The sequence below is a fragment of the Camelina sativa genome, chromosome 15, assembly GCF_000633955.1.
Source record: "Camelina sativa cultivar DH55 chromosome 15, Cs, whole genome shotgun sequence".
Classification (NCBI taxonomy): Eukaryota; Viridiplantae; Streptophyta; class Magnoliopsida; order Brassicales; family Brassicaceae; genus Camelina; species Camelina sativa.
The window spans coordinates 9,002,819-9,030,007 of record NC_025699.1 but is presented as its reverse complement, the minus strand read 5'-3'; the positions used below and the strand labels follow the sequence as shown (position 1 = coordinate 9,030,007).

Here is a 27,189-nt window from a genome sequence, read left to right as displayed (position 1 = left end):
AAAAAAAAAAAAAAAATGGTATTCAAGAACAAGCTCTTCTTCTCTTCGAAGAAATCTGGATCTTCTAGTCCCGATAGCTCTAATAGTCCCAGATCTGTTGGCTCCAACTCTCCGATTCGATCAGATAAGAAGAAGTCTAAATCCGCTTCCAAGGATGAACCTCCGATCCCTAGTCCGAGTTCCGTTACTGGAGTTGGTTGCAAACAGACGCAGGTTAAAGATGGTTTGAAGAAGAAGGATGGTTCATCCAAGGGCAAACAAGTTTCATCTGAAGTTCAAGCTCACTCGATTGGGAAATCGAACTTGTCTCCTAGTTCTGAACCGAAGAAGAAACCTCCGCCGACGGAGGTCAAGGAGGGACCTGCTTTTGTTTCTCCAATCATGGCTTCGTCTCTGGGATTGAACCGGATCAAGACGAGATCCGGACCGTTGCCTCAGGAGAGGGTTTTCAATTATAGGAATGATCCAGCTACGAGCAATCTTTCGAAGATGGGTGCTGATGGAGACTTGGGATCAGGTTCAGCTACTTCTGGCTCTGGTAGTGGCAATAGAAAGAAAGAATCTGGGAGTAGCAAGCTAGGTTTAGAAGAGATCATGGGTCGCACTCGGCCGAGTGACGCTAATAGTGATCGTGATAGTATTTCACCTGATACTGGACCACCGAGGAGCCTCAGCCCTACTTTGCCGCCATCAGGATCTCGATTGCAAAATGCTGCTTCCTCATCCGGAACTGGTATGTCCTTACTCCTTAGATTCTAATAACAGTTGGTGTGGGAAACTATGTTTTCTGTCTTCATCCTTTCCGTTGCTTTGATGTTAAATGGGAACTAAGAGAGAAATACGCATTGTTAGCTTGCTGTACTGGTAATTTGATGTTAGTATATGTGCCCGTCTCATCCCTGATAATCTTGTTCCTTGTTCTGCCTGTTATAAGTATGTTAGCTTGTAAGATATCATAGGCTTGCTACTTTTAAGTATCTTCATCTGTGTGTTGATAACTGGAGCTTCATCACTGCATAAACGCATCTTACACTGTACTATGTCCAGATAAGTTTTGCCTTTTCAGTTCTTATTTCTCAAGTTTTCTTTTATTGGTACTTCCCAGGTCGCTCTGAGATGTCATCTGGTCGCTCTGGCCCTCTAAGAAATTCAGACTTTTGCACCCCAGAGGTACCTCATTCTCCATCACATAATTTTCTTAAGTGGTTCTTCCTATGTGTATTAGTTTTAACTTTCAAGTGATCTTGGTGACTTGACATTTATCTTTCTAGAATTCATATGAATGGGAAAATCCCAAAGAGTCAGAGTCACCACGTTATCAAGCCTTACTTCGTATGACAAGTGCTCCACGAAAGAGGTTTCCTGGTGACATCAAAAGCTTTTCTCATGAGTTGAACTCAAAAGGTGTACGTCCCTTTCCATTATGGAAGCCTCGTAGGTCGAACAATGTGGAGGTATTCTAGAGCCCCTTATCTCTATTAACCGCTTTGTGATATTTTTGTATGCAGAATCTAACCATCTGTCGTTTCTAGGAAATATTGGTTTTGATTCGGGCAAAATTTGATAAAGCAAAGGAAGAAGTAAACTCTGACCTTGCAGTATTTGCAGCAGACTTGGTGGGAGTTCTTGAGAAAAATGCAGAAAGCCATCCTGAGTGGGAAGAAACGTTTGAAGATTTGTTAATTTTGGCTCGAAGTTGTGCTATGACTACTCCTGGAGATTTCTGGCTTCAGTGTGAAGGCATAGTTCAGGATTTAGATGATAGGCGTCAAGAGCTTCCTCCAGGAGTCCTTAAGCAGCTTCATACTCGGATGCTTTTTATCCTTACCAGATGTACTAGATTACTTCAGTTTCACAAGGAAAGTTGGGGGGAGGAAGAACAAGTTGTACAACTACGTCAGTCAAGAGTCTTGCATTCTATAGAGAAAATACCTCCTACTGGGGCGGGAAGGAGTTCCAGTGCTGCTAAGGTCTTAAAGGTACCATCCACCAAGAAAGCTTATAGTCAGGAGCAGCGTGGTTTGGAGTGGAAGGAGGACGCTGTTGTACGCTCAGTGCCCCCTCTCTCTCCGCCTGAAGATTATTCTCTTAAGGAATCTGAATCTCCTACAAACATTGATAGAATGTCTTCCTGGAAGAAACTTCCTTCACCAGCACTGAAAACTGTGAAAGAAGCGCCAGCGTCAGAAGAGCAGAATGATATCAAAGTTGAACCTCCAAGTATAGCGCCAGCGCCTGTTGCTATTCTCAATTTTCCTCCAGCAAAAGATTCTCATGAACAGTCCTCCAAGCATCGGCACAATATTTCTTGGGGTTACTGGGGGGAACCGCCCGTTATTTCGGAGGAAAGTTCAATAATGTGCCGTATCTGTGAGGAGGAAGTTCCCACGACTCATGTGGAAGATCACTCCAGAGTTTGCACATTGGCTGATAAATATGACCAGAAAGGACTGAGTGTTGATGAGCGGCTGATGGCAGTTGCTGGAACACTTGACAAGATAGCAGAGACCTTCAGGCATAAGGATAGCTTAGTAGCCGCAGAAAGCCCAGATGGTATGAAAGTATCCAATTCGAATTTGACCGAAGAAGCTGATGTTCTCTCCCCAAGGTTGAGTGATTGGTCGCGAAGAGGGTCAGAAGACATGCTTGACTGTTTCCCAGAGTCTGATAATTCAATTTTTATGGATGATCTGAGAGGTTTACCGTTAATGTCATGTAGAACCCGTTTTGGTCCCAAGTCTGACCAAGGCATGACAACTTCATCTGCCAGTAGCATGACTCCTAGATCCCCGATTCCGACCCCTAGGCCTGATCCAATTGAAATGATATTAGGAGGCAAGGGTACATTCCATGATCAAGATGATATTCCGCAGGTTTGTAATGGATGTGGTCCGTACTCATAATTTTTCTTGTCTTTTGTTATTAAAACACATCTGATAAAATAACACTTAATAACCGGATGACGCAGATGAGTGAACTTGCTGACATTGCAAAATGTGCAGCAGATGCCATTCCGGGTGATGATCAATCCATTCCATTCTTACTTTCTTGTCTTGAAGATCTGAGGGTTGTCATAGACCGCAGAAAGTTTGATGCACTTACAGTAGAAACTTTTGGGACTCGCATAGAAAAGTTGATTCGGTAAGCTCATCGATGCTACTTTTGCATGCATATACATCTATACTCTGAAAGATGCTTTATGGTATTCTAGAACTGTTCTCATGTCAGCTGGAATTATAAAGAGTTCACTTCAGAATTTGTTTTTTAAGTATAATATTCCTGATTATGTAGGGAGAAATATCTGCATATGTGTGAGCTAATGGAAGATGAAAAAGTTGACCTACTAAGCACTGTAATTGATGAAGATGCTCCTTTAGAAGATGATGTTGTTCGGAGCTTGAGGACTAGCCCAGTACATCCGCGAGACCGCACATCCATTGATGATTTTGAGATCATAAAACCAATAAGCCGGGGAGCTTTTGGGCGAGTGTTTTTGGCAAAAAAGAGAACAACAGGAGATCTATTTGCAATCAAGGTAAACGATTTGGTGCTTTTGTTCTCTTTTCAATTCTTTTTCTTTTGTTACAAAAGATTCTTCTTTTTATTGTTAGGCTAATGTGGGTAGCAAAATCTTTAGTAGTGTTTTCTCTAATCTTGTGTTAAACGTTGGCCATGCTCCACAGGTTCTGAAAAAGGCAGATATGATCCGTAAGAATGCAGTTGAAAGTATACTTGCTGAACGTGATATACTGATCAACGTTCGCAATCCCTTTGTGGTGAGCAGGTCTAGCCTTTAAGCATTTTCTAAGAAGAGAGATTTACTTCTTTTAACATTACTTTGTTTTGATCAGGTTCGTTTCTTCTATTCTTTCACTTGTCGCGACAACCTGTATCTCGTAATGGAGTATCTGAATGGAGGGGATCTGTATTCGTTGTTGAGAAATTTAGGTTGCTTAGAGGAAGATATTGTCCGTGTATATATTGCCGAAGTTGTAAGTTCTGCATGTTTATTTTTATTAACAGTATATTCCATAGAGCTCTCGAAAGTGATTTCATGATGAATTTCTATGTCAGGTCCTTGCTTTGGAATATTTGCATTCTGAGGGTGTTGTTCACCGTGATTTGAAGCCAGATAATTTGTTGATTGCGCATGATGGTCATATAAAGGTATATTAAGAGTTCATCTGCCACCTTTAGAAACTTGTGGGTAGTGTTATCATTTATTAGTCCTTTCGAATACCTCTTCTGTCTTGATGTTTGAGGTTTACGAAATGTAGCCTTTGCACGTTAGAGAGACTTAAATTAAGACCCTTGATTTCTTTCTTGTATTGTATCTGAGCAGTTGACAGATTTCGGTCTCTCTAAAGTTGGTCTCATCAACAGCACGGATGATCTGGCTGGTCCTGCTGTAAGTGGGACGTCACTGCTTGATGAGGAGGATTCGCGATTAGCGGCATCTGAGGATCAGCTTGAAAGGCGCAAGAAACGGTCGGCTGTCGGTACTCCTGACTACTTAGCGCCAGAAATTCTTTTAGGGACAGGGCATGGTGCGTAAACTTTTCTGATCTTGGTGTCTGCTTGTCTTTTATTCAAAATTGTTTGTTTAGTAGAATCATTGGTACTCAGGTGGGATTGGTAATTTTAAGTAGGAAAAAAAAAACTGCTTCTAGTTCATTTCTGCTCTACTACTCTTGTTGGGTTATATGCTAAGTACGCTGGACCAATGACTTCCATGATATATCTTGCTCTAGGCCTGTCTGGCAGTAGTTTCAGATAAATATGTTTCGTTGATCACATCCCAAGACTGCAAAAAATGTTATATACTTGCATTATCATTCAGGTGCAACTGCGGATTGGTGGTCTGTTGGCATCATTCTGTTTGAACTCATTGTGGGAATTCCACCCTTCAATGCGGAACATCCTCAGGTCAGAGACTAATCATTGCTTTGTTTCTTATTTATACTTTGCTAGAGGAACATGTGTTTTCTCAAACTCGTGGGAACTAAATTTCATACTTGGGTGGTCTTTATATGCCATGTGTATTTTTGTATTGACTTCTCAACACCTCTAAACTTTTATTTGAAATCAGTACCAGTATGTATGTTGCTATAGACTGTGCTTTTACTTTCAGTTTCTAACATTTGAATATGCATTTTCTTTGGTTTATTGTAGCAAATATTTGACAATATTCTCAACCGTAAGATACCATGGCCTCATGTTCCAGAAGAAATGAGTGCTGAAGCCCATGATATTATAGATCGGTAAGAGATATTCTACCTTACACAATATTGAGTATTAACTCCAAAGAGAACAAGACAGGTTATATTGTCTTTTACATCACGTCGTCTTCTTTTGCTAGATTTTTAACAGAAGATCCTCATCAGAGACTTGGAGCTAGAGGGGCGTCTGAGGTAAAGATGGATGTCTTTTTCTGTGATGAATAATTCGAACAAGTTGTAAACTGTTAATGTCATTAATTTCATAACTCAGGTCAAGCAACATATCTTCTTCAAAGACATCAACTGGGACACACTAGCAAGGCAAAAGGTGCATTTATATATCTTATCCTTTTAAAGACATAAGCTTTGCTATTTGATGCCTTCTTAAAGCTTAACGCTAGTTTGCTTTAGGCTGCATTTGTTCCGGCTTCAGAGAGTGCAATTGACACAAGTTACTTCAGAAGTCGCTACTCATGGAACACATCGGATGAGCAATTTTTCCCTAGTGGTGACGTTCAAGATTATAGTGATGCAGATAGCTTGACTAACAGCAGTGGTTGCTCGAACGATCATCATGAAGAAGGGGAGGTAACATCTGCTAGTCCACCCTTCGATTTTTATATCCTTAGAATTAGTCGGAAAACTATCATTAATGTTCGTTGGATGTGCACTTTCCTTGAACTGGATCAATGTTGCTACACAGGCTGAAGAATACGAAGGACACACAGAGTTTGAGTCTGGCGTACCTGTAGATTACTCTTTCAGTAATTTCTCGTTTAAGGTACTAACTAACTCATGATTGACCTGTTAAGATCTAATGTTGTTCAAGTTGCAATTGGTTGGTGGTGGTTTATATAGTTGTTGATAATTCAAAATCCAACTTTCGTTTTTTGATTAATCTATGTATTGGTTTGTGGCAACCGGTGTACTGTAAGTTATGTTAGCTGGGGAAGAGTTGGAAGTATGGAGATGTTTTAGGAACCATAAGGGGACTGATTGATAGTCTTTGAACTTGTCGTTTCTGCCTCCAGACAACTTGAAATCTGGCGTGTCTTTGTTTGAGTGGTTGGGTAATAAGAACACAATGCATAGCATTCTGAGTTTTCTCTCCTTGATGGTTTTGCAGAACCTCTCTCAGTTGGCGTCTATCAACTACGATCTTCTGTCCAAAGGCTGGAAAGATGAGCCACAACCAATTCCGCATCACAAGTAACATTCAGTTTGTGGATGTTTTTTTCTCGATTCCTTCGGTGTTATGTGAGTCAGTGTAATGAGTACTCTGCCATTACCGGCGTCGTTTGTATACTCTGTAAATGTAAGTCATCCGTTTCTGTTGATTACCTTGTTCATCACAAAGTCAATCTTGTAATCTCCATTTGGGGTGACAATTTTAAACATGTTTCAATGTGTTGTATCTGCAGAGACAGGAAGAGAGAAAACAAGAAAAAGAAAAAAAAGAAGAGAGAATGGATATTGGAACATTATGGGACGCAAACGCAGCAACAAACGTGATGTATCGGTACTTTCCCCATATTTCTATAATCACTAGGACATGAGAGTGGTGAGGTAGCGTTTGCGTTTTGAGTAATCAGGGGAAGCCATCGGTCTATGTAAAGGATAAGGGAGAGTTCACAACCTATTTAACCTTTAACTAGAAGCGGACCCGCGCGGGGGAATGTTCACAGAACATAAATTCATAATGGATTGGTACATGTTATATTTTTATTTCATGCTCATTATAATATATATTTTGTTATGAGTTTGGACATTGGATAAAATAATAGAAGGAAAAAAAGAAAGTGAACGATAATATACTGAGTTTTGATAAAATAAAATAAAAAGATAGAATTTTAATATTTTCATGAATTTGGATAAAATTAAATAATGAAAAATGTATTAATTTATAAAAATAGATATATGTAAATATTGTGTTAGTAATTAAATTTGGGATTTTTGATAAAAAAATTAATATAAACATAAAAGAGTTTCCAACTAACTTTTCTACATGTTCTGCCCCGTTGTAAAATTACATACATGTTATGACACGTTGCAAAATTGTATACACGGGATATATGTATCCACACAAAAAAATGTTTCAGAAAATCTATAAATTATGGTTAGTTTTTTAATTAAAAATTGAAAATTTTATAAGAATTTCTGTTAAGGATCCAAACGAATTAGATAAACTTAAAATCAGTAGGAGTAAATTAAATTTTTGTCATTTTCTTGGTTTCATGGTTAGAAAACACTTATTTAAAAAGCATTTCATATTTTTTTTTTAAAAAAGCATTTCATGTAATAAGTCCTAGTTTTTACTATCAAATGATTCCTAGTTTATTGTAAAGTTTCTTTTAAACACTTTACATAGAAATATATGTCTGATTTTTTTCTATTGAAGTATTTTGCTGTATGTAATCTCAACAATTTAGTTTAGTGGGCTCTTTAGTATTGTCTTATAAATAATCTTAATGGACTAAGTTAGGCCTTTTCGTAAAATTATTCAATTTAGCATTAAACTAAACAATTTTTTTTTTAACTCCCTTCGACAAAATCGAGAAACCCAAATTCTAAACCAACCTTTTCCATTCTTCATCACTTCCCTTCAATTTTGTTTTTCGATCCATGTCAATATTGAACAGGTCTTCATATCAATTATTTCAAAACATGGTAATTTTCTATTCTCTTTTTTGAAGAAAGCATAACCTACCACAAATTCGAAATCGGGAAAACGCTGCTGCAGCCAAAGGGTTTATATGTACAGATCGGCAATTAATAATTCAACAAAATCACTTTGGCTTTACTGAATTCAAAGAGTTACGAACCAATTGCATGTATTTTGGTAAGTTATTTCAGTTTTTAAGTTTAATTTTGCAGATTGTCATTTGGTATTTTTCGAATTGATTGTCATGCTCTCAGATTGTTATTTTGTTTCCGGAAGGAGTTGATAATTTTCGTTCTCAAACAGTGGTATGATTATATATATTCTGTCAATTTTGATTTCATCTGTTTTATAAGTTTAGGGTGATTGGAAAAATTTGTAAGTTGAAGCAAGAAAAAAAAAAAGATTGGTATCAGTTGAGTTGCCAATTATTTTACAAAAGCTAATAAAACTTTATTTATGATTGTTTCAATCCATGATTAACTTAAAACCCGACAAATAAAAAATGGCAAACTAAGTAATGATATATGAACGGTATTGAATTTTTAAACTCATCTAACAACATTTCATTCTTGTAATAAACCTCTTGCAACACATGCTTATAAGTAAACAATACATAACTTTGCAAATATAAAATTTACATAGATATACCTTTGAAAGAATTGACCTTAGCAAATCGCTCTGTTTGCCTAAAAAAAAAAAGGCAAACATATGATCATCTTATGCATGTTGTTTTCGCAAGCTAAAAGAATGTTTTCAGCTAAAGACCCTCCATAGTGTACACGCTAAACGTTCATCTTTTGAGAAAGAAAAAATAGTAATTCAGTAGCATAGTGTTAAAAAGTTACAAATTAATATATGTATAGAACAAACACGAACTCATTAGTACATTGTATCCCTGAGTTCAAACTCGATTTTGTTTTTAATCCTATCCTCCATGTCATGAGTTTTCATTTAGCCGAAATTAACTACCTCAATGGATTCTTGCAAAAAAAAACTACAAATAAACTTACATATAAACATATAAGCTAATGAAAACGGATATGAAACATACAAAAACTACTAATATAAGCTTATTCCATGGTATCTGATAAAACCATTTATATAGTCTCTCCGGAATAGACGTTATATTGCTTCCAAGAATGAATGACTTTCACTTGAATTCTCCAGCCTGTTATGAATTGTTTAATGGACTGCAGGTCTATGATAGGCACAAGAGCGGCAGCCATTGAAGAAGGCTTGAAAGAATACAGAAAGGAGAAAGTAAAGAAGGTATGGTGATTGAAGCTTCGATTAGTATCATCGTATTTATAGGGAGTATTCTCCATTAGGTATGATTTGATAGTATAGTTTATGGTATATTCGTGGAATGTGGGTAAAAATCTTAGTAGTTATTTAGGTAATATATTCTTAACAATGATGATATATTTTCTTGGTGCAGTTAAGGATAAAAAAATAAATCAGATTTTGAATTAGGAATATTCTTACTCAAAATGCGGCTTTGTAAAAATTTGGAATAGTCTTAGAAGATTGATATCTGTCAAATTAATTTTATTTGAATACCGTAATCAATGTCTTAGAAGATATCAATCAATTGAATACTGTAATCAATGTCTTTAATTGTTTGATTTGATAAGAATATAGACTAATCTAATGTAGTTTCTCTATTTTGCAGCCCTTTTTTCTGCAGCCCATAATAGCCCATTATTCCGTGAAGGAAGGTGTAGTAGAAGTTCTTCAATAAATCCTTTTTGATATCGAATTTAGAATTTCGGGTAATTTGTAATTTAAAACCCGACCCATAAGATTTAAAAGTCACTTTTAACCTTAATGAAATGTTTGCAGTCAAATTTCGACAAGGGCATTTTCGGACAATGTGAAAGTTGTACTTCTCTTTTACTAATATAAGGATGATTTCAAATACCATTTAAGAATTAAGACATAACCCCAAACTTACTTTTTTCTTGTACTTATGTTATGTGGATAACAAATATCATAAAAGAAAAAAACCAAGCAAAACATACCAAAACAACAGTATAACATCTCCCCAATAACTAACGTGAATGTGTTAATGATTTACTTTTTTTATCTAGACTATTTTTTTCTATCGTCCGCACGTAATCTTATCAAAGAGATAAAAAATCTGAAACAATACTGAAATAAAGTTAAAAAGTTAAAAGCACTAATAATTACAACCACAAGGAACTCCTCATCATCAGTGCCCCACACATAAAGAAACAAAAAGGAACACCAAAATTAAAAACATCTAATTAACGACCCCCAACTCACTCTAATTCCCCGCCATATTCTTAAACTAACACTTAATCATCAAACACAGAGAACGCCGTCGTTACGTACCACCGATTCAAGTCATGAGCCTCTCAAGTCTCATCCTTTCATCGAATGTCCTTAGCCCACCTGATCTGAACCCGGTTGACGCAACTCCTGGATCCTCCTCACCACCTCCACCATCACTGGTCGCTTGTCAGGGTGCTGCTCTGTACAGTCAATGCCCAGCTGCAGCATTTCCGCCATCTCTTCTTCCACCATCAGCTCCGAGTCAAAAACCTCGTTCCTCCACTCCTCTCTTGCCACCGAATGCACCCACCTCGCCAAATCCATTCCTTCCTCGTTCATCACCGAGTTAGACGGCGCTTTTCCGGTGAGCAGCTCTAGCAACACCACACCAAAGCTGTACACATCCGCTTTCTGTGAGACACGCCTCGGGTCAGTCACTTCGGGGGCACGGTACCCAGTGGCCCGGTTTGGGGTTGTGGATGAGGCACTGACGAGTTGAGCCAGGCCGAAATCAGAAACTCGTGCGTCATGGGAGTTTGTTAAGAGGATATTGGAGGACTTGACGTTTCCGTGAGAGCTCAACGGGTCTTGTGAGTGAAGATAGTCTAAGCCACGAGCAGCTCCAAGGGCGATACGTGATCGGATTTCCCAGTTCAACGGAGGCCGGCCTGCGCCTTTGTTTCCTGTAGCATAGCATGACATTAGGCTCAACACATAAAAAACTATTGTCTGAAAGTAGAACACAGGATATCTGTAGTTTTTATTGTTCAAACACAAAACTAGAAGATCAGTTATCACTGTCAGTCAAAGAATCCAAGGTTATCTACTGTTCCCACTAAAATTCATAGACGTTCTATGTAAACCATGTGAATGTCAAGTATATGATATACATCACTAAACCATGTCAATAAATCTAACAAAGCAGGTTATATTGTATTTGTGAATTTGACATATCTGTCTTAAACAAGCAAATCCATTACTAACTATGTTGCAAATAAACCAAAATTCATTTTTTGATAAAGCAGAATAAAAATCGCAATTTGTAAGCAGAGACAGAGATATATAAGTCTCACCGTGTAAGAGAGCTGACAAGCTTCCCATAGGCATGAAGTCATATACAAGTAGCTTCTCATCTCCACTGTAATAGTAAGCTCTCAATGGCACCAAGTTCTCATGATCCATCGCTCCAACAACCTCAATCTTCTCCTTGAACTCTCTATCCGCCATCGTCACATCCTTCAACCTCTTCACAGCCACTAATGTCACCGCATCAAGCACCGCCTTATAAGCTGTCCCAAACGTTCCTTTCCCCAAAACCTCAGCTGAAGCTCTCAACAGATCCTCCAGATCAAAAACCTTAGTCGCATTCCCAAAGAACACAAGTTTCTTCATCCCTGAACTGTTCACTTCTGCAGCTTTCATCGCAGCAGGGTTGTACTCGTTCCCATAGCTCCCACTCTCCGGTCCCTCCACAGCTGCTTTCTCCCCGGGAATCTCAACTTCATGTTGCTTAACAGTGCCAATGTCGACAGCCCTTGTCCTTTCGTTTCCTCCCTTCTTCCGGAAGAGAACCATCAGAATCAGAACAATCAAGAAAAAACCAACCACACATCCAATAACTATTCCAGCTATAGCTCCACCGGAAAGCTTCTTCTTTTCTTTCCCCCCCTTGCTTCCTTCAAGAGTTCCAGGTATGTTCCCAACAGAAATTGGCTGGCTTGGTACAGTTCCTTCATTAGAACAGACACCAAGCGGTTTGCCACAGAGTGAAGTTCCCACAAACGAATCAGAGTCAAACTTCTCAAGACTCTTAGGTATAGATCCGTTCAACAAGTTATTAGAGACGTTGAACTGATCCAAAGGCAAATCCAAGTCAAGAAGAGAGCCAGAGAGCTTGTTGTTCTCCAAGTAAAGAGTCTTAAGCCTAGTAAGGTTCTTAAACCCTGAAGAGATCTCACCGGTAAACTCATTCTCGGCAAGATTCAACCTAACGAGGTTACTAAGACTAAACAAAACCTCCGGAATCTCACCGGAGAATCTGTTACCTTGCAAGTACAAACGCCGAAGATCTGAGCAGCTTCCGAGATCCAAAGGAAGAGTACCGGTGAGAGCATTGAGACGGAGACTGAGCGTACGGAGCTGAGTTAAATTACCGAAAATACCCTCTGGGATATGACCGGAGAGAGTTTCTCCGGGAAGACGAAGGGCGGTGACACGACCACCGTCGCATACGACGCCGGTCCAGTTGCATGGCGTGGTGTGTTTGACGTCCCAGAGTAATGTACGACCACCGACGGCGGAACGAAGGGACAGAAGAGCTGATTTGTCGGCGGAGAGATCTCCGATTGACGGAAGAGGAAGAGTGAGGAGGAGGAGAAAAACGGAGAGGAATATGGACAGTCTCGCCATGGAAGAAGCGAAGAAGAGTCGCATTAGAGAGAGAGAGAGAAACCCTAGAAAAAAGAGCTCTCAGTGAAGAAGAAGAAGAAAGCTGTGTGTGTGTGTGTGGTTTACAGTGAAGAAGAGAAGAGAAGCTAGTCAACACTTAACACTCTCTCTCTCTCTCTTTTTTTTCCACTTTTAATTTTTTTAGTTTTTGAATAATTAAAATTAAATTAATTTTGTTTTTGTAAATGTGACAAAAACGACATATCTCAAAACAACAGTGACGTATGTCTTTTTCTGTGCTTCGACAAAAATATTTGTTTTATTTTCTTTCTATTTATTGATTTATTATGATTACTTGTTGATATTTTTAGAATCTTATGTTATCCAAATGTTAAATTAAGGCCTTGAATGTTTTCTAGCTATATTGTCTTATCTAAATTTTTCTACTAAATAAAGATCTTTTTGTTAATTATTAATTGGATTAACAAGAAATAAAATTAGCAGGTGGGTGTTATGATTAAAAATGAAATTCCCTGAATGCATCTGAGTAAAGTGAATCACTCTTCTCAAGAATTTTAACACTTAGTAATAATTCATTTTTTTTTCTTGTCTCTATAGTATAAAAATAATAATGCATGCCTAGTTGTAAAAGAAAGAAAAGGAAGAAGAAGAACATGGGTATGCAGAGAAGGGTAGGACCATAAAACATGTAAAAAAGCCAACAATAATTTAACAGCATTCATAGTTTTTTCTTTTGTTACAGAACTAACGCATTCTTTTGTTTTGTGATTGTCTCCATTCTTCTTCTTCTGTGTTATCAGATTCGATTTTTATTTTTCTTACGATATGAATATGAAACAACACTCTGTATCATCATCAATCAGTAGGGTCCCATTAATCGTACTCTCTTTAGTCTTTACTATCAATCAAATAATATCTCATGGTCCACAGAGTAACTCTTAATTTGGTTTCAATTTTTTTGGATCATTCCACAACAAAGAAAGAATTTAAAAAAAGAAAAAGCCACCATGATCTTAGTGATATGTAGTTGAGCGTTACACTTTGGGAAGGGAGGAGGCAGGCAACGGCTAAAATGAAACTTGGGCAAGTGTAGTCTCATTTCCATCGCACATGTGGATGGATAACACAGTTTTGTAGTTGGAATATTATTTTTGTTCTCTCTAGCTGTCTTTACTAGAGTAGTAGTATTGTTTACTTTAGAAGATAAAGACGTTTTAGTCATAATGTAAGTACTAAGTATAGTAGCTGTGTTTGAGACCCACTTACGCGATAATGACTTTATAGATTTGGGATTATGGGAAACCTTTTCTTGATTGCGTAAAAAGCTTCTCTTAATAACATGCAACCAAAAAAAACAAAGTTATTTAAACGATCTCTTATTTTACAGAAGTTGTCCTTACACTATTGCTATACTTATTATAGAATCCAGAAAAAAAAACTCTCCATGTGCCCTATAAATTCTCAACACCTCCACTTTGGTTTTTAGTACTTTGTTCAAATTCAATAAATTCAACATGAGTTAGTTGTATCACGGATTCGGGAAAGATTTCGGTTTAAGCCGGTTTAGCAAACATAACCATTGGTCAACAAGTACTAGCAGTAGCCGCATCGTTGTATCACACAACTCTAAACCATATACTGTATGTATAAAATGATAAAACATACATACAACAAGATCATATCTCTTCTGTGAGAAAACAATTTCAACCTAGAATCTAGAACTGTGAACAAAAATTAAGGTTCCTTCTTTTGTTTCAAACGATTACCTTTCTTCTGAACCAATGCAACAGCCGAGGTTATAACGCACAGAGCCAAGACTGAGAGAACAATTGAAGTATCTCCCACTTTCATTCTTCGTAGGGGCAATGATGGGTTCAAGCTCATAGTCCCAAACTTTGCTCTTGAATCTTCTGGTCTACAAAACACGCGACATTTAAAACTATATATATTAGACCAGGATGCATGGACAAGACAACAATGCTGTGTCCTGTGAGAAATTGCTGGGAAAGGTTACATGAGATTACCTTATGACATTCTTCACTTTATGCCACCAAGACGGTTCTTTTTTGGGCTCTGAACCAAAACTATGCTCTTCTTGACGAGTTTCTACAAACGGAGGTTATAAAATTAGCTTGAACATTTTTTAAGAAAGCTATTAGTTTCTGAAATAGATTCGGATAGCGTTGTACCAGTATCACTGGTAGATCTTCTGAGTGATGAGAATTCCTCTACCAATTTTCGCTCCCTCTCACTGCCATAAACGTTGTTTCAAGCAGTTTTTAGTAAACAATGCGACATAAGGGATATAAGGGAAGTGATTTGACACAAACCTCAGGTTCTTGGGGATCGAAACCTTCACTACAAAGCAATGGTCTCCCCGGATTGAAGGTCTATCCGTGTCTGGAACTCCTTTTCGATATAACTTCACTGTGTCGCCAGGCTGAGTTCCTGGGGGAATACGAAGATCCATTCTTCCCTCAACTGTTTCTACCTGAGAGAGTAAGTGTCATGTCTTTAAGATTCTCACTACCGAATAACGTCAAAACCGAGAAACAAGTTTATAAACACCTTTGTGATTGCCCCGAGTATCGCATCTGTGAAATCGATGTTGATATTGGAGTATAAATTAAGCCCTTCCCGCCGAATTCCACGCTTCTCATCAACTTGAAGCACAACGAACAAGTCACCAGCTCTTCCACTGCGGATATTAGAAACCATATTGAGAAAACAATTGCCAAAGCACTAATTATCAGAATTAAAAAATAGCAGATTCTTCTGTACCTTCTCTTGTCCACGTTACCTTCTCCTTGAATCCGCATTGTAGCTCTATCGCTGACACCAGGAGGGACAACAACATCCATTTTTTTCCTAGACCGTAATCTCCCATTGCCTATGCACTTTCGACACTTATCAGTGATGATTTTGCCTTCACCACCACATTTGGAGCAAGTGGACACCTATATAACACAGATTATCATCTATAGCAAGTGTCAACGGAAATTTCAATTTCCATTTTAAGAATTAGCAAGTGATCGGAATAGTATTCAGGTATAACGAGTTACCTGAGACATCATTCCAAAGGGCGTTCTCTGTGTGCTCATCACACGTCCTTTACCATCACAACTACTACACTTTTTAACGGCGGAACTGGATTTAGCACCTGTTCCTCCACAACCATCACATGTTTCTAAATAAGAAACCTCAATCTCCCGTTTCACTCCAAATACTGCCTCTTCAAAGCTCAACCGCAGGTCATACCTAATAGAAACGTCCCCCATCATCAAACCAGAAACAAAGATTAGGAGACATAAATATAACATCCTCCATTTTCAAGAAAATAAAACACATTCAGCAGACAGAGAAGACCAGAAGATTAGCATAACAAAAAGTATAACCATAATCACTGATTTCCTCTAGCCAATTCTCGCCCAGTCAACAAGTAATGTAAGTGATCAAATGCCTATTCAAGGAAAAAAACACAACTTCGAATAAGAGAAACTTACCGAATGTCAAGGTCTAAGCTTCTCTTATTCATGAAATCAAAACCCATCCCTCCTGATTCACCCATTCCCCCAAAGATTCCATCAGAACCTCCAAAGAATGCACTGTACAAGTCAAATGGATCCACCTAAAAGAACAGGAAAACAAATAAAATCAACTTAGAAGATTATAAAAAAATCCTAAAGATCATTAGAAATATCTTCATAGAGGACTCACTTACCCCTTGTGAAGAAGAATCCTGTGAACCATTAAAATCTCCTTCTAAACCAGCCTCACCGAAGCGATCATACACAGATCTCTTCTCCTCATCAGATAACACCTACACATATACTTCAATTCCCATGTCTAATAAGCAACAAAAAAACATCACAAACGAAAACACAGATTCCATTAAAACTAGGCATTCAAAAGAACTTGTGTTACCTCATAAGCAGCACTAATCTCTTTGAACTTATCTTCTGCACCAGGGTTCTTGTTCATATCCGGGTGATACTGTTACACCATTACAAACCCTTCACCTTCAATTCAATTCGAGAATGAACAACAAAAACAAAAAAGAGGCAAATCACGAACCTTGCGCGCGAGTTTACGGTAGGAGCTCTTGATCTCCTGCAAGGTAGCGTTTCGATTGACTTTCAAAGTGGAGTAATGATCTGTTCCCGCGGCCATGGTGACACCACGACGGCGATTTCCGCCGGGAAACCCACATTTCCGAACACGCGAAAAAATCGGTGGATTGGGAGGGAAACAGAGTGACGCATTGGGTTGAGGAAAGTGATGACGGAAGCTATGAGCTGGGTTAATAGATGGAATCAATGAACAGCGAGCCATTGCAGCCATTTCATCTCCCACCCTCGAAGAAGCCACCGGAAGGGAATCTCAGAGAAAAGGGTTTTACCGTGGTTTTTGCTCAGTGGTCAATCTACTTTACATTGGAGAGCAAGATAGAAGAATCTCCAAGGCTTATTACAAAACGACGTCATTTTTAATTGATGTTGAATAATACTTTGGGCCTAAAAGCGTTTAGAGCTTAATTACCCAATAAGGCGGCCTTCTTGAAAATTTTGAGACGATACGTTAATTAGAAAGAAAACAAAATGTGCTATTTTATTTTATCCACATACACTAAAAATATAGAAAAAGGAATGTAACCGTGAATTTAAATATTTGCACCTATTTTTAAGAAAAATATTTTTATTTTTTTATTTTTTAAAATAAATATATTTCTATATTACTGCTTTTAAATAAATAAAAATTTAAGAAAAAAAAAAGAAAAGGAAATTGATAACAATAGCCACGAGTTTTTGCATGCGGATATAAACAGAGGTCCATGTTCAATGAATCATCAGCATTCAAACCTAATACGTATTCAATTCAAAGAATATAAAGTTTCCTAAATTATTACTCTTTTGAGTCTTTTCCTAATGGAATTTTTGAATCGGAATCTGCATTATTAAAACTCATAACCACTTCTATAATTCCATAGCCAATCGTTTAGGTTTCCTTTTTCATGTAGGTCGACAACACCGATCATAACTTTATATTCTTTTCCATTTCTTTAACTTAAAAGTGAAGTCAAGTGGGTTGGGGGGGGGGGGGGGGGGCGTCATGATTTGTTTTCTTAATTTAATTACTTTAATAAGGAACGTTTTACAAACGGCAGCAATAATTAAAGTAAAGTGTGTGATACTACTATGCACTGAAGTTGGTGACTGGTACTTAACAATGTACTTGTTGTGTTTTGTATGACTTCTGCCAAAAACTTAGGAAAATGCTATCCCATACTACTTTTCGTCATATCTTTTTTTCTAGTTTAGTAATGCCATTATATTTTTCGTCACTGACTACAAATTTTCTGAGTGGAAAGAGTCACTCATTTATTTCCCACTGACAATAAATACAAACGATATCAAAAAAAAGTTTATTTTGACTTTTCCTACCATAGCTAGTTGTGAACTTCGATGCATGAGTCTAGGAGAGCACGTGACGAGCATTACGCTGTTCCCACCTAATTCTCCACCACCCTTCGTCTTCGGAATTAATCTTCTACTAGTACTATTTTTATTGATAAGTAATAGGTCACATGCCAAATAGTATTATTATTGTCAAGAATATTCGACGTTATCTAATCGCTAAAAATCCTATCCAACACCAACTACTAAACCCCGACAAGTTCAACCTCCGACGCCCCGGCCGACCTTTGTTATTATCATTAACTACTAAATAGTAACATTATACACTACTTATTTTCACCTTAAGAATCGCTTATTTTTTTTAATTATTCGAAACAAACCACAAAATGTCACAAATACGCCATTATAAGAATTTATTTTTAATCGAAAGGTGCAATCACAAAAGAAGAAACCAAACAGGGCAAATCAAATAATGAAACATGTCATCAACCGAGGATGGTTGTTTCAGCGATCATGGAGGTGACAACATAAGGATCCATGTTAGAAGCTGGCCTTCGGTCCTCGAAGTAACCTTTACCTTCCTTCTCAGTGTCACGTCCCACTCTGACAGAAGCTCCACGGTTCGCGACTCCCCATGAGAAGGTGTTGATGTCTGCGGTTTCGTGCTTCCCCGTGAGACGACGCTCGTTGCCTTCACCGTAAGCAGCAATGTGTTCTTTGTGTTTCAGCTGAAGCTTCTCTATTGCTTTCTTTATCACTTGTAATCCTCCATCGTTCCTCATGGTCTTTGTACTGTAGTTGCAGTGAGCTCCAGCTCCATTCCAGTCACCCTGAACCCATTCAAGNATAAGGAACGTTTTACAAACGGCAGCAATAATTAAAGTAAAGTGTGTGATACTACTATGCACTGAAGTTGGTGACTGGTACTTAACAATGTACTTGTTGTGTTTTGTATGACTTCTGCCAAAAACTTAGGAAAATGCTATCCCATACTACTTTTCGTCATATCTTTTTTTCTAGTTTAGTAATGCCATTATATTTTTCGTCACTGACTACAAATTTTCTGAGTGGAAAGAGTCACTCATTTATTTCCCACTGACAATAAATACAAACGATATCAAAAAAAAGTTTATTTTGACTTTTCCTACCATAGCTAGTTGTGAACTTCGATGCATGAGTCTAGGAGAGCACGTGACGAGCATTACGCTGTTCCCACCTAATTCTCCACCACCCTTCGTCTTCGGAATTAATCTTCTACTAGTACTATTTTTATTGATAAGTAATAGGTCACATGCCAAATAGTATTATTATTGTCAAGAATATTCGACGTTATCTAATCGCTAAAAATCCTATCCAACACCAACTACTAAACCCCGACAAGTTCAACCTCCGACGCCCCGGCCGACCTTTGTTATTATCATTAACTACTAAATAGTAACATTATACACTACTTATTTTCACCTTAAGAATCGCTTATTTTTTTTAATTATTCGAAACAAACCACAAAATGTCACAAATACGCCATTATAAGAATTTATTTTTAATCGAAAGGTGCAATCACAAAAGAAGAAACCAAACAGGGCAAATCAAATAATGAAACATGTCATCAACCGAGGATGGTTGTTTCAGCGATCATGGAGGTGACAACATAAGGATCCATGTTAGAAGCTGGCCTTCGGTCCTCGAAGTAACCTTTACCTTCCTTCTCAGTGTCACGTCCCACTCTGACAGAAGCTCCACGGTTCGCGACTCCCCATGAGAAGGTGTTGATGTCTGCGGTTTCGTGCTTCCCCGTGAGACGACGCTCGTTGCCTTCACCGTAAGCAGCAATGTGTTCTTTGTGTTTCAGCTGAAGCTTCTCTATTGCTTTCTTTATCACTTGTAATCCTCCATCGTTCCTCATGGTCTTTGTACTGTAGTTGCAGTGAGCTCCAGCTCCATTCCAGTCACCCTGAACCCATTCAAGAGAATGTTAAAACGAAAACTTGACTTGTAGTAAATGGGAAATGAAGCGTTAGAGAGTAGTAAGAAACTAACCGGGACTGGTTTCGGGTCGAAGCTGACATTTACACCAGAGATCTCAGTGATCCTCTGTCAAACAGAGAAGATGCATCAGCAAATTTGAAGCTTTTGTATTCGTAATAGGACCCATGTTAAGTAGATTATTACCTCGAGAAGGTATCGAGCCACCCAGACTTGATCACCAGCAGAAATACCCTCAACAGGACCAACTTGGAACTCCCACTGGCCAGGCATGACTTCTCCATTGACACCGGAAATGCCAATACCAGCGTAAAGGCAAGCCTTGTAGTGTGCATCCACAATATCACGACCAATGGCTTTGTCAGCACCAACACCACAGTAGTAAGGTCCCTGTTTCAATTTAAAAATAGAAACTTTATATTAGATTGATACGTCACAACATGTTGTGAGAACATTAGGGTAATTGGATTTTACCTGAGGGCCAGGGAAGCCACCAACAGGCCAACCAATAGGCCAGTTCACACCCTTTTGCATCAAAGTGTATTCTTGCTCAATCCCATACCTTTTGAACCACAAAGAGAGACAATTAGTTATATTATAAGATTTGCAAAGAAATCTATAATAACTACTAATCCGAAACTGATCATAAGAAGAAGAGTGTACCATGGCACTTCAGAAGCAACGTTGGGATGGCTGAAGATCTTAGCAGCGTTGTACCTCTTGTTAGTCGGGATCGGATCACCAGCTGGTGTGTAAGCATCACACATCACCTGAATATATATCACAATAATCAATTATTAAGATCCAAAATGAATATGTCACACCAATCATATCAAAAAACAACCCACCAGAATGTTGTTGCCTTTCCTGAACGGATCCTTGAATATCGCCTGAGGGCTTTTGATTCATCAAAAAAAAAACACAAGACCAATGTTAAAATATGAATTTGTTTATGCGTATAGAGATAGATATATATATAGAGATGATCGAAGAGCATACTATAGAATGACTTCACTGTCTTCTCCAGCAGCTTGACCAGTGCTAGATCCATCGTAGTTCCATTTGGGAAGCTTTGATGGATCACTCACTGGTCCTGGTAGTGTCTATATCATTCAAAAACAGATCAGATCAACCAAAAAAACAGAGGATGAGATAAATAAACACAAGGAGATTTATATATCAAAGTACCCTGGCTTTGCTTCTAATGTCCATGCCAGATCCACCGATCCTGTTCATTCAAAAGTTCATACAAAAACTCAACAAGAAGACAAAAAAAAAAAAAAGAGACGAGCTTTATGTTATACACGTCTTAATCTAACGCAGGACAGCGAAACATTTATGTTCATACCAAAAAAACTCAAAAACCCATTAAGAGATCAATACCAAAACATTAAAAAGAAACAAGCTTTTTGATCGACAGCTATAAGAACGAAACAACAACGATAAATGAGAGACTTGTGATATAGAGAAAACAGAGAGACGAGAGAGAGATCGAACCATATGTATTCGGCGATGATTTTCTGGGTGGCATCAGAAAGGTTGAGGTTAACGAGATCTGAGAGCAGAGACATGGCGGCGTCGTAGTGAATGAAAAAAAAATATAATCAAAGTGTTTTAGAGAAGAAGACGATCAATACAACTTCTCTCCTGATACTGTGTTTATATTATAGAGAGAGTTTTTTTTTTTGGAAATAATTATAGTTAATATATTATTTTAGTAAATTAGTATTTTCTTTATTGTTGTGTGCCAGTATTATCTTTAGTTTTTTTAATAAAAATAATATCGTCTAAATTGTATTTTTATTTTTCAGGTAAGATTCTCCTGAGATTACTACAGAATATAACAACAATATTTTTTAATCGACAATTATTGCAAGAGTTTATACTCCCTCTGTATCAAAATACTTAATGTTCTAGAATTTTTACATGAATTAAGAAAAACATTTAATGTCTAGTAATAAATGTATTATTTATTTATAATAACATATTTTCATAATTATTAACTAATAGTATTTCATCAAACTTTTAAATTCTCATTTAATGATTATTGAAATTTACAATTTCTTAATATTAATTAATAAAGATATACAGAAAATCATTCTTTGTGATACAAGAAAAAATACTAGAACATCAAGTATTCTGATACAAAGGGAGTATACAAAACGGAACTAATATGCGTTACGACATAAATATAAATATTTTCCATTTTTTCATATTATGACGATCATCAAAACATTTCCAATCATTTGTTTTTAGTACAAAGCTGTTTATGTATAAACTTTGAATATATTTATGAAAAGGAATTGGTAAAAAAAAGAATTATTATTGATGAACACGTAAACGAAGGCAGGTAGGAAATGTAATGGTTTTTTTTTTTTTTTTTTTTTTTNCAAATACAGCTTCTAATAAAGTTGTGGGCACTCTTGTCTTTTAGCGTACATGATTATAATCTTCCTTAATCAATTATTTCTCATAGTTGCCCAATCTTGTTTGTTGCCTTCATCTTCGCATAGAACTGATGTGTATAAAAATAGGCATGACCATATATATTGTCCTCTATAACCATATTTACTTAGAGAACCAATCAGTTTAGTTTAAGACAAAAGCATATAATCAATCTACTGAGCATTATTGGTTTAAGTAAATCATGGTAATTAATATGGTTGTGGGATGACGTGATTGTTTTAGAGAAGAAGACGATCAATACGACTTCTCTCCTGATAGTGTGTGTTTATATTATATTTGAGAGCTATTTTTTATTTTTATTTTGGGAAAAATTATACGTATTTCAGTAAATTAGTAATATTTTTATTTATTATGTGCGAGTAATATCGATATTTTGTAATAATAATAATAATATTTTCTAAACTTATTTAATTTACATATTTTTAAATTAAGGGTCTGACTGGTCAAATCTAATGTTTGCGGTTGCGAAAGATTACGGAAATGAGCGATTCCGATTTCAAGTGTTATTAAGTGTTTTGAATAACTGGTTTAACGTTTTAAAATAGATGAGTTTGCGGGAATTTTACGACTGGCTGAACAACTGATGCAATAGTGGTTAAAACATAATAAATGTAATATATAATTATATAAATGTTTAAAACACCAAAGACTTTATTAAACTTGATTTATCATTAAAAAAATTAAAACGAATTATTTTAAAAATAAATAAATTATTAAATTTAAACTCTAATCCTCTTTTCTAAAACTAAACCGACCTAATTTACTTACGAAAAAATATATATAATTTATTTTCTTAACTTTTTTTGTTTTTTTTCTTTTAATTTTATTATATTTTTATTTTAATTTAAAATTATTTTTTAAATATAATATAATATGTATGGGTTTTGATCAGAAGTGGATAGAATGGATAATGGCTTGTGTATCTTCAGTAACATACTCTGTCTTGATCAATGGAACCACTGTTGGTTTGATACAACCAGCTAAAGGGATCAGACAAGGTGACCCTTTATCACCCTACCTCTTTATTTTATGCGCTGAAGTCCTTAGCCATCTAGTTGAACAAGCTGCAAGTATGAGGAGACTTCAAGGCATTAAAGCAAGTCTTGGTGGACCGTCGATAACCCATCTACTCTTTGCGGACGACTCTTTATTCTTTACGTTAGCAAACGACAAATCTTGCAAGACCCTGAAAGAGATATTTGCTGCCTACGAACACGCATCGGGCCAAGCTATCAATCTTAACAAATCATCTATCACGTTTGGAAGTAAGGTCAGTCACCTAACCAAACGTAGAATCAGGAACATTCTTGGTATTCACAATGATGGAGGTGGTAAATATCTAGGTTTGCCTAAGCAGTTTGGCAAGAAAAAAGCAGAAATGTTTCAGTACATTTTAGATAAAGTAAGAGGGAGAACTCAAGGATGGAATAAACAGTTCTTATCCCAAGGGGGAAAAGAGGTGCTACTTAATCAATAGCTCTTGCAATGCCAATATATTCGATGAACATCTACAAACTTCCAAAAGAAATTTGTGAAGAAATAGATGGCATAATATCAAGATTCTGGTGGGGATCCACAGATGAACACAAGGGTATGCATTGGTTTGCTTGGAACAGAATGAGTTTGCCTAAAAGAGAGGGTGATTTAGGTTTCAGAGATTTGGAGCATTTTAACATTGCAATGCTCAGCAAACAAGCTTGGCGAGTCCTCCATCATCCGAACTGTCTAATGGCTAGGGTCCTCAAAGCTCGTTATTTTGGTGACACTAATATTCTCAATGCTACAGATAAATCAAAATCTTCTTATGTCTGGAAATCTATCTTGCAAGGAAAAGAGTTACTGAAGAAAGGTATGAGATTTCTTATTGGTGATGGGTCATTGGTTAATGCGTGGGTTGATCCTTGGCTACCAACTCACCCTCCGAGGGCACCAAGACCCAAGGCTAATGACACGGCAAATATGTGGGTTAAAGATCTACTCAACTCGGACAGAACAGGTTGGAATGAAGACAAAGTACGGGACCTAGTTCATGAGGAGGATGTAAATGCAGTTTTAGCTCTGAAAGTGTGCAGTGAAGCAGAAAATGATCTTCTAGGATGGCATTATACCAAATCGGGTATCCACACAGTTAAATCCGCATACTGGGTTTCAACACATACTACAGACGAAGTTGTTACTCCCCCTCCCGGAAATGTCACCATAAAAACTGCAATTTGGAATCTTTCTACATCCCCAAAGATAAAAACATTTCCTCTGGCGTTTAATTTCTGGTGCATTGGCAACAGGGGCACAGTTAAAAAGAAGGCACATTAGTCAACAGTCGCTTTGTAAACGATGCTGCACTGAAGAAGAAACAACCGACCATCTGTTCTTTGGCTGTGAATATGCTCAAGCTACTTGGCGTACATTAGGTATTCCGTGCACAGCTATTTTGGATCCATTGCTTAATATAGACGACAAACTGCAGATACTGTTAAGAATCAGTGCAAACAAAGAGATTGAGGGATTCATGAATCAGCTACCTCTATGGATATTATGGCGCCTTTGGAAAATAGAAACATCTTAACTTTCCAAAGGAAGTATATACATTGGAAAATATGTATAATACAGGCAAAAAGAGATGCTAGAGAATGGATCGACGCAATGCTATTCAATAATAACCTCACAGAGACACGGAACAGAACAACAAACTCGTTTCAACATCGACAGACGTCAAGAATAAACCCAGATTGGATCAGATGCAGCTATGACGGTTCTTACCGAAATTCAGAAACAAGGTCAGGGGCAGGTTGGATTTTACGAGATAGTAATGGGTCATTTATTGAAGCAGGGCAAGCAGCAGGAGCTATTACAAACAGTCCGCTGGAAAGTGAACTTCAAGCTATGACTATGGCAATGCAACATGCAAATAACTTGGGCATCACAAGAATTCACCTGGAAGGAGACAATCAGGAACTTACTAATCTCCTCAACAACAAGGGATTAAACTTTGCAGTATATAACTGGATTTGTGAAGTCAGGAAATGGAGCAAAAAATTTGACAGGGTCACCTACAACTGGATTCCAAGAAAAAACAACAAAAAGGACTCGGAAATTCTCCTCTACACTATTATCGTTATATACCAAACTTTCTGTTTCCCCTGTTACATTGTGAAGATTCTTTTCATCATTAATAAAATAGATTGAGTTAAAAAAAAAAATATAATATAATATGGGCGAATTTGCGTAGTGACCAATTTCTGATAACATGTTAAGAATATAGCACACTAAATCGAGAAATTAAGTGGGTAACCATAGCTCCTGTCGAGATTACCATTTTAGGCCCAAGTGGCATACACGCGCATGCAAGGTGGTGGTGTTTGGGGTGGACGTGGCATGCTACTCGGCTATGTTTCTAGTGACCAAGCTTAAATGGAATTATTTCAAATCATTAACATAACCGTGAGTTAATATTTACAGTTCAAATTTTAAGTTACAGAGCAAAGAAGAACCTGTTCTTTCTTCCTTAAATAGAGTATTCAGGTCGCCTTAACGGGCAGTAAAAACTGGAAATGTATTCAACTACTTCTTTAGGAAGGTCCATCACTAGTTTCGTCTCAGCATCTTCTAGTAACCCGAGCAGGTTAGGCTTCACGAAAGCTAGTATGTTACACCGAATCGAAACTGACAACGGTCCATCGCATACCAGATGGGGTTTAGTATCAGCTTTGTACTAGGGTTTAGTGTTGTCAAATGTAGGGTAGTAAACCGTTTCTTCAGCAGTCCTGTGTTTGTATAGTTTCGTCGCAGAAACTTGAACCCTATAGTCCTTGATATGAAACAGTCTATGCCATACTTTTACACTTGGTTAATGTGAGGTACTAACCCCTACAAGATCATATATTGACAACCCAAACGTAGAGGTTAACATTTGTGGATCCAAACATTTCTGCCAAACCGTAAACAAACCAAAACCGCTTAAACACTAATCAATTGGGGTTTAGTGACTACTTTGCACTAGGGTTTAGTGTTGCAAAGGCAGGGGTATCAACCTTCTGTTTATCAAAACTGTGTTTGATACAAGCNATGTTTCTAGTGACCAAGCTTAAATGGAATTATGTCAAATCATTAACATAACCGTGAGTTAATATTTACAGTTCAAATTTTAAGTTACAGAGCAAAGACGAACCTGTTCTTTCTTCCTTAAATAGAGTATTCAGGTCGCCTTAACGGGCAGTAAAAACTGGAAATGTATTCAACTACTTCTTTAGGAAGGTCCATCACTAGTTTCGTCTCAGCATCTTCTAGTAACCCGAGCAGGTTAGGCTTCACGAAAGCTAGTATGTTACACCGAATCGAAACTGACAACGGTCCATCGCATACCAGATGGGGTTTAGTATCAGCTTTGTACTAGGGTTTAGTGTTGTCAAATGTAGGGTAGTAAACCGTTTCTTCAGCAGTCCTGTGTTTGTATAGTTTCGTCGCAGAAACTTGAACCCTATAGTCCTTGATATGAAACAGTCTATGCCATACTTTTACACTTGGTTAATGTGAGGTACTAACCCCTACAAGATCATATATTGACAACCCAAACGTAGAGGTTAACATTTGTGGATCCAAACATTTCTGCCAAACCGTAAACAAACCAAAACCGCTTAAACACTAATCAATTGGGGTTTAGTGACTACTTTGCACTAGGGTTTAGTGTTGCAAAGGCAGGGGTATCAACCTTCTGTTTATCAAAACTGTGTTTGATACAAGC

At 37.4% G+C, this 27,189-nt stretch overlaps 5 protein-coding genes across 7 annotated transcripts in view; 1 reads left to right on the top strand and 4 right to left on the bottom strand.

Annotated features, from left to right (window-relative positions):
* The window catches only part of LOC104746135 (probable serine/threonine protein kinase IREH1), a 14,364-nt gene extending 7,383 nt beyond the window's left edge, over nt 1-6,981 (top strand). The window contains exons 2-19 of one of the 3 annotated variants that reach the window (XM_019236875.1): nt 2-733; nt 1,106-1,170; nt 1,272-1,454; nt 1,533-2,873; nt 2,969-3,141; nt 3,292-3,535; nt 3,684-3,776; nt 3,852-3,992; nt 4,075-4,167; nt 4,343-4,547; nt 4,841-4,926; nt 5,173-5,261; nt 5,360-5,411; nt 5,491-5,547; nt 5,631-5,807; nt 5,923-6,000; nt 6,346-6,534; nt 6,641-6,981. In XM_019236875.1, coding sequence (XP_019092420.1) covers nt 16-733; nt 1,106-1,170; nt 1,272-1,454; nt 1,533-2,873; nt 2,969-3,141; nt 3,292-3,535; nt 3,684-3,776; nt 3,852-3,992; nt 4,075-4,167; nt 4,343-4,547; nt 4,841-4,926; nt 5,173-5,261; nt 5,360-5,411; nt 5,491-5,547; nt 5,631-5,807; nt 5,923-6,000; nt 6,346-6,432 — 3,882 coding nt within the window. In that variant the 5' untranslated portion in view covers nt 2-15 and the 3' untranslated portion in view covers nt 6,433-6,534; nt 6,641-6,981. Of the gene's footprint in view, nt 734-1,105; nt 1,171-1,271; nt 1,455-1,532; nt 2,874-2,968; nt 3,142-3,291; nt 3,536-3,683; nt 3,777-3,851; nt 3,993-4,074; nt 4,168-4,342; nt 4,548-4,840; nt 4,927-5,172; nt 5,262-5,359; nt 5,412-5,490; nt 5,548-5,630; nt 5,808-5,922; nt 6,001-6,345; nt 6,535-6,640 lie in introns of all 3 variants that reach the window. The other 2 variants (XM_010467542.2, XM_010467543.2) reach the window with 2 other exon arrangements.
* LOC104746134 (probable inactive receptor kinase RLK902) lies at nt 10,002-12,679 on the bottom strand. The gene is made up of 2 exons (XM_010467541.1): nt 11,250-12,679; nt 10,002-10,859 (listed from the first exon to the last, which is right to left on the bottom strand). Exons 1-2 carry the CDS (start codon nt 12,607-12,609, stop codon nt 10,288-10,290), a joined length of 1,932 nt encoding a protein of 643 aa, XP_010465843.1. The 5' UTR covers nt 12,610-12,679; the 3' UTR covers nt 10,002-10,287.
* Nucleotides 14,132-17,022, bottom strand: LOC104746133 (chaperone protein DnaJ-like). The gene is made up of 11 exons (XM_010467540.2): nt 16,660-17,022; nt 16,510-16,578; nt 16,307-16,405; nt 16,089-16,213; nt 15,648-15,843; nt 15,367-15,542; nt 15,154-15,283; nt 14,916-15,076; nt 14,775-14,836; nt 14,610-14,691; nt 14,132-14,500 (listed from the first exon to the last, which is right to left on the bottom strand). The coding sequence occupies exons 1-11, from the start codon at nt 16,924-16,926 to the stop codon at nt 14,320-14,322; spliced, it is 1,548 nt and encodes a 515-aa protein (XP_010465842.1). The 5' UTR covers nt 16,927-17,022; the 3' UTR covers nt 14,132-14,319.
* LOC104748283 (glutamine synthetase cytosolic isozyme 1-3-like) lies at nt 18,341-19,524 on the bottom strand. Its single transcript, XM_010469950.2, has 2 exons — nt 19,520-19,524; nt 18,341-18,959 (listed from the first exon to the last, which is right to left on the bottom strand). Exons 1-2 carry the CDS (start codon nt 19,522-19,524, stop codon nt 18,485-18,487), a joined length of 480 nt encoding a protein of 159 aa, XP_010468252.1. The 3' UTR covers nt 18,341-18,484.
* Nucleotides 19,462-21,637, bottom strand: LOC104705262 (glutamine synthetase cytosolic isozyme 1-3). The gene is made up of 9 exons (XM_019236877.1): nt 21,480-21,637; nt 21,171-21,210; nt 20,982-21,085; nt 20,831-20,879; nt 20,646-20,752; nt 20,457-20,544; nt 20,169-20,372; nt 20,037-20,090; nt 19,462-19,950 (listed from the first exon to the last, which is right to left on the bottom strand). Exons 1-9 carry the CDS (start codon nt 21,551-21,553, stop codon nt 19,606-19,608), a joined length of 1,065 nt encoding a protein of 354 aa, XP_019092422.1. The 5' UTR covers nt 21,554-21,637; the 3' UTR covers nt 19,462-19,605.